The 7,328-nt window shown below is 38.0% G+C and overlaps 1 protein-coding gene across 1 annotated transcript in view; it reads right to left on the reverse strand.

The window, feature by feature from the left end:
• Nucleotides 1–47: 47 nt before the first annotated feature.
• The window catches only part of LOC106869910 (BET1 homolog), a 7,841-nt gene continuing 560 nt past the window's right edge, over nucleotides 48–7,328 (reverse strand). Inside the window, exons 2-4 of the mRNA XM_014915841.3 lie at nucleotides 3,902–4,002; nucleotides 2,221–2,277; nucleotides 48–1,126 (exon numbers count right to left, since the gene is read on the reverse strand). Of these exons, the coding sequence (XP_014771327.1) occupies nucleotides 971–1,126; nucleotides 2,221–2,277; nucleotides 3,902–4,002 (314 nt within the window). The 3' untranslated portion in view covers nucleotides 48–970. The remainder of the gene's footprint in view (nucleotides 1,127–2,220; nucleotides 2,278–3,901; nucleotides 4,003–7,328) is intronic.

Consider the following 7,328-nt stretch of genomic DNA (forward strand, 5'->3'; position numbering starts at 1 on the left):
AGTATATAAATATATGCTTTGGTGGAAGATGAAGAAAGTAAAAAGACTTTCAAGTTTTAACAATTTTGATTTTTAATACTTTATTTGCAGTGTTGGGGGATGAGGGGAGACAAAAGAGTCAATTGTCTCTTCAGGGTCTCCTTTCTCTTCAGGAGAGATTAACTCTCCACATCTGATGGAAAAAGAATTTACACAGGAAATTCCAGGTACATATGTATGTATGTATGTGTGCATGTGTGTATATATAATATATGTATATATATATATATATATTATATTTGGGTTGAAACAATATGTTTGGGATAATCCAAGAAAAAAAATATAATAGAAATGCAAGAATGCAAGGATTAGTACATGGGTGTAATGGGGGGTGGGAGTGAAATATATACTTCAAGTGGACTTAGTTATGATAGAATGGGTTATTGATGTTCGGACCAAAGAATATAGAGTCAGCATGATTCAAGAAGTAAGGAGAGACTGTTATCTCTGTAGCAGGAAAGAGGGACAGAGAGAGTTCCAGAGTTCCAGAGTTGTACAATGGGGCTGCGAGGAATTACCGAGTCAGGTGGAGGAGGATATTTTTTGCTGAATGCTAACCAAATTGAGTATACAGGTCAGTGAGTATTCATGTGTGCATGACTCACTGACCACTTGTGTGAGTATCCATGTGTGTGAGTGTGTGTGTATTTGCATACTTGTAGTAAATAGTCTTCCAGGTATTTGAAGTGTTGTGTATTTTCACTTTGCAAAGGGTTAATCATCACTTAACGATAAAATGGAGTGGAGGGGGATCTGGTGAAAGACAAAGAGGGAGATAACCAAAAGAGAAAGAGAGAGAGAGAGAGAGAGAGAGGGTGATAGCAAAACAAGGAAGATGGTGGAAGAGAGAGAAGGGGAGAGAGAGAGAGAGAGAGAGAGAGAGAATGAGGGGAGCAAATTTCACTGAAGACTGATTTACAGTGGAAACTTGTCACCTGGTGCGTACAACCAACCAACAAACTCCAAAAACAAATAATGTGAAGAGGAAGAGGTAAAGCCATATTTTCCAGTGTCCTTCTTTGGTAATTCCTTTTAAACGATGCATAGTTTTCTGTAGAAGACCTGTTGATCCTTCAAAATCTGAATCCTAGATGGAAAGAAAAACTGGAGTAAAATACTGAAAGGAACATGGGGTTAGAAAATAACTATTTTTAAATATCACAACGGAGGATATTCAGCAACAATACTTTGGAGTAAAGATTGTTTGCCAACATAACATGGCCGAACAATTATTCTGTGCTGATGAAGGGAAATTACCTGGAAATCACAATACACAGATATTGTTTTGAGCTGAGTGGGGGTGCTAGATTCCCTTGTTCGAAAATATAAGGACACACATCGTGTCATATAGCCAGCTGGAGATGATGTCTCCTGGGGCTAAATTACAGCAACATTAGTCCTAAACCAGGACTGCCATGTTATGTTGGCAAATAATCTTTACTCCAAACATGTGGTTGATTTCAAATGCTTGAACAAGGTTACAAAACACATGTAGAGAAAGGGGCACAGTTGATTGGTACATATGTTATTGACTAATTGCAAATGGCACCTGTGCCGGTGGCACATAAAAGCTGTGCATTGTGTTCATGAGCAACAAACTTTATTTTCATGTTGCACCAGTTTAGTCAGCTGTAGAAATGAGCTGTGACATCACTGGTGCCAAGCTGTATCGGCCCCTTTTGCCTTTCCTTTGAACAACATCAGTGCCTTGGCAACGGCAGACTGTTATGCTGGGGCAACTGTTGGTCTGGAGGGGAACTTTCTAAGTGCAATCGCATGGTCATTCATGGCCAAAGGAGGCCTTCACTCTTTCAGTATTTTTGTTTCGTAGAACAGTGCAGTTTACTAGACTGGCACTAAACTCCCGATTGTAAAGTATCAAGCAGGTAAGACTCCACAGTGTGTCTCTCGAAGAAATTAGTTCAGCTCAGCACTGTTCATTTGACATTTCTAGTGTTGTCTGTTTAACTCCAAGTCAAACTTGATCAAGCCCAAAACTATGATGAAGGCCATGACAACCAACAGCATCCTCATTTTTCATGACAACCAACAGCATCCTCTTTTTTCAGACTGAATATGTAAGAAAATTCAATGTTTTTACACAATGAACATTTAGATTTAATAGAAACTTGTTCAATTTTACTGGGGGTGGGGGAGAAAACCTCCGAAGAAACAGCTTACCATTTGATCCAGAAATGTGTTCTGTGTCCGTATTTCTGTACCTATATCAATGCTGAGCTGCAAATATAAAAAGTTAAAGAATATCATCATCGTTTAATGTCTGCCTTTCATGATGGAATTGGTTACAACAAGAAATTGCTAACTTGAATAATTGCTTGTTAACTCACATTCATATTTATTCTTTTCTACTTTAGGCACAAGGCCTGAAATTTTGGGGAAGGCAGGGCAGTCGATTAGATTGACCCCAGTATGCAAATGGTACTTAATCTATCGACTCTGATAGGATGAAAGGCAAAATCGACCTCGGTGGAATTTGAACTCAGAATGTAAAACAGATGGAATACTGCTAAGCATTTCGCCTGCCATGCTAATGATTCTGCCGGCTTGCTGCCTTCACATTCATGTTTATTGTGAAAGAACTAAGACCAGGTAAAGAATACTCATTAGTAATGGCAGTTGACCAGTCAACCCCTCTGGTGCTGGTTTGGTCTCTGTCATTTCTTTTTATGAAACACACTTTCCTATACACACATAGGTAGAACAGAATTTGTTGAGATAGATTTCTTTACAACTGGATGCCCTTTCTGTCAAAATTTCTCAATTGTTTCTAAGTTAGGAACAATATTTTCCCGTGGGTTGACATGTTTTCATGGAAGATTGGAATTGAAGGACACCACCCGTGTGATGGCGACACACATTTAAAACTATTATATGATGTCAGGACAAGGAGAAACTAACACATACACACGCACAGACAGACACACACACATAATAGGGTTCTTTTAGTTTCTTTCTACCAAATCCACTCACAATGCTTTGGTTGGCCCAAGGCTAGAATAGAAGGCATTTGCTCAAGGTGCCACGCAATGGGACTGAACCTGGAACCATGTGGTTGTGAAACAAATGTCTTAACCTCACAGCCATGCTCGTCCCTGAATAGTACTAAAGACTCAATTTTCAATTACTATCCTCTCTATGGGGTTGAGTATAATAATTTCCTATGAAATCACAGGCTTCTTGACATTTTGTGCTCAAATAAGAAACCTGAAGTGAAAGGACCAGTTAAGACAGAGTTATCTCTCTTAGATGTTGTCTTAAGAAAATATGGAAATAAGAATTTCCAAAGCTAGAAAGGAACCATTGATGTTGATTTCTTTCACTTTTATATCTTCAGACCTGTAACGTGAATGCAGTTGATCTGCAAGTTGAAGACTGCAGGAATAAAACATGGACAGAAAAGTAATCCCAGAAGGTTGGTACTCTATAAGAGGAAGGATTAGTACAGTTCTATATTTAAGAGATGAGGAATTATGTACATTATTTACATTTGAAGGATATTCAGTGACCTCAATAATAATAATAATAATAATAATAATAATGATAATGATAATGATAATAATAATAATAATAATAATAATAATAATAATAATAATATAAAAAAATACGTTAGGAATGAGAACCCAGGTTCGAAATTTCCCCAAGACACCTGATGAAGGCTGGAGGTTATATCAGCCGAAACGTTGTGTTAACAACAAACAAGATTAGGACAAATATCTGTCGAATGTAAATAATGTAAGTAAGGAAGGATTAGGTATGGTGGTTATGGGGAGTTTAGAGACAAGGCAGAGGTCAGGTGTGACAAAACATAGAAGATAAAAGGGAACTGAAACTGTTTATTTACCGATTTCAGGGCCTTTACTTTACCCTTGAGCGAACTTTCTAACTTATCATTTTCACCTTCAATAAAACTATTTCCAGGTGCGTCATGTGTTGTCTGAATACCTACAAAAGAAAAAAAAGAAAATAATAAAATACATAAAAATATGGACAAAGAAATTGTTACAACAAATGCATCAGTTGTTTATAAGCCATTTAAAAAAACACAAAAACCGTTAGATTCACTTCAACATTTAAATTTAATTTGCCAAAATACTTTTGTCGCTTTGAAACTGCGACTTGTTCACTGACAAAATTCTGTGCTGCATCTGAGAAAGTAACAGTTAGTTCATGATATATATGCATGTGTGCCTGTATGTATGGATGTATGGATGTATGTATGCATACTAATCATATCTGTCAGGCATGTGGAAGGGAGTGTGATTTGGCGGAAGGACTTAAACGACATGCAAAAGTACATGAAGCCCAGTTACAACCACAGCTGGCTATTGCCGGTAAAGGTTTTAGCTGCCAATTCGGTACAAGACACTGTAGATCTTTAGCTGGGCTAAAAAGCCACGTTCGATCACAGCACCGTTAACAGTTAAGCCTCGTGCAATGGCCATACTCGATAACGAGGAGGCAGCCATCATGTGTGCATGTAAGTATGTGTGTATGTATATGTGTACATGCCTATACTTATGTATGTAATGTACGTACATACTTATGTATGTATGTGAGTATTTAGGTATATAAGTGTGTAGAATGATGTTGGTTTATGTCATATGCAATTTTCCAGCTTTAGCAGACAGTTGGGAAAGCTACCAAATATACAACATTGCAACACAGGAAAGGACTAGCGTTACATACTGTAACCCCTACTAGAATATATGTCATGGTCCCTGGCAAATGCCAATAAACTCATAAAAAAGATAGATTTCTAACTTCAGCACATACCACAGATACTTTAAGGGCCATAAGTGAAGTCCACGAGCATTTTGTCTGGCCTTTAACAATTCTGACAACCCTGCTAGAAATAGCAACCAAATTTCCCTGATGCTACAGTTTAGGGTCTATAACCCTTTGGCATACACAAATGCAATGCTTATCTATTCATAGTTGTGAATCAATCATGATTTATCTTCAAGTTTTGAGATTTCAATAATTTTTATAATGACACTGTAGGGTAAGTGTGAGATGCTGGATCTGGTCATAAATTTGGACATAAAGCAGATGGAATATTGTGGTCAGATATGGGCACTTCAAATGCTAAAGGGTCAAAAAGAAAAGAAAGAAGATATAGAGAGTAATGTTGCTGTTGATCCCTGCTGGGGATGGGTCAGTGGAACATTTTCTATAGGGACTGGGAAAAAAGGGGATGGCGGTAGGGATAGCAGACGCATCTTTTAATTGCCCTAATTTTCAAAAACATTTTCTATAGGGACTGGGAAAAAAGGGGACGGCGGTAGGGATAGCAGATGCACCTTTTAATTGCCCTAATTTTCAAAAACATTTTCTATAGGGACTGGGAAAAAAGGGGACGGCGGTAGGGATAGCAGATGCACCTTTTAATTGCCCCAATTTTCAAAAACATTTTCAATCCTTATTCTTTGTCTGAATAATCTTCTGCTTTCACATTCTACGTAATATTGATGGAATAACATTTGCAAGCAATCTTTTAAGGATGACCCTATCTGTAGGGAGCAGCTTTTTGTGGTGTACTTTATTTTGTTGAAGTGTTGAAATTGTGTTTGCAAGAGAAAGGGCAGAGGTGACACCTAAAAAACAAAAAACAAAAGCTTAAAAAACACTGTCCTAGATCTACTAAGTTTGAGATAACAAAAAACAAAAAACAGAATGGTCATAATTGGAATGTCATTGTTTTGCTTATATGTCTACTACATTAGAGCTGATCTGGCGATAAAGAACAACAGAGAGAGAGGAGAGAAAGGAGGAGAGAGACAGATACAGAGAGACATGGCAGTAGGAAGGGAGGGTCTCATTGAAATCGAAAATCAAACATAATTTTGTAGATATTTACACAAATATAATGAAAAAAAAGTTGAATTTTAAAATTTTTTGCTTTTTACTTGTTTCATTCATTGGACGGTGGCCCTGCTGGGGCAATGCCTTCAAGGATTTAGTTGAAGAAATTGACCCCAGAACATTTTTTTAAACATGGTACTTACTCTATTAGTCTTTTTTGCTGAATTACTAAGTAATGGGGATATAAACAAACCAACAAACCACTTCCAGTTGTCCAGCTGTGGTCAGGGATGAACACAAACACACACACACATATATACAAACAATGGCGCCTGGTGTTGTCCTTGGTTTGTCAGCTCTGGTCAAACTCGTTAACCATGGAATACGGATGTTAAATGATCACACACACCTTGATTATATGAAGTTTACATTGTTGTTAGGATGGATCATCATCATCATCATCGTCGTTTGACGTCCGCTTTCCATGCTAGCATGGGTTGGACGATTTGACTGAGGACTGGTGAACCAGATGGCTACACCAGGCTCAACTCGTAGGGGTTTCAATCAAAACCCTAACGAGTTTACACAGGATCTCCTAACCACAAGGTAAACTTCATATAATCAAGGTATGTTTATATATACAGTGAGATTCTTTTAGGTTCTGTCTACTAAATCCTCTCACAAGACTTTCATTGACTCAGGGCTATAAAAAAAGGCACTTGCCCATTGCCTATGGTGCCACACAATAGGACTGAACCCAGAACCACATGGTTGAGGAACAAGCTTCTCAACTACACTGCCATACTTAAGCATTAAATAAAACAACCTTTGAACTAGTTTTGTCATGTGATACAAAACATGTCAAATGTTTATGATCGAATAACTGAGTCCACGTCGGGGATGGAGTGGGGGAAAGAGCCCGGAAGCAGTGAAAGAAGGGTTCTGGACTATTCACAATAACAGTCCTACAATCTTTCTGATATAAAGGGCCCTGTACGAAGCATTAAGATAATTCTTCCCTTCATCCTATCCAAACTAAGCTAACGGTATCGTCTGTGACATCACGACATTAAAACACGAACAGCATTACAAATTTCCTCTTTTTTTCCTCTAGCTCCGCCGGTTCCCCCCAACTCGACTTTTTTTCAATTGACGAATTAGATTCAACGAACGAAAATTGCCCCAGTTAAAACATTAACACGATTTCTAACATAGGCAGAAAGCCACAAAGTTGTGGGCTGGGAAGAAAGAGTCAAATAACTCAGCCCAGCACGTGGTTGGCATTACATTGTTCTCCTATATTCCGCTTAGTCCAGGAACTCAAATTTCAGAGTTGGAAACCCCAGAACAAAACACTGGCGCTTCCGTCAGTCAACTACGATCAGATTTCAATTCTTAAAATATATAAATAAACAAATAAATGAAGTGTAGGAATAATGCCAATATCGATTCTGAAGGATATTTCC

Source organism: Octopus bimaculoides, chromosome 11 (genome assembly GCF_046866305.1).
Source record: "Octopus bimaculoides isolate indiv1 chromosome 11, ASM4686630v1, whole genome shotgun sequence".
In the NCBI taxonomy this organism is placed as follows: Eukaryota; Metazoa; Mollusca; class Cephalopoda; order Octopoda; family Octopodidae; genus Octopus; species Octopus bimaculoides.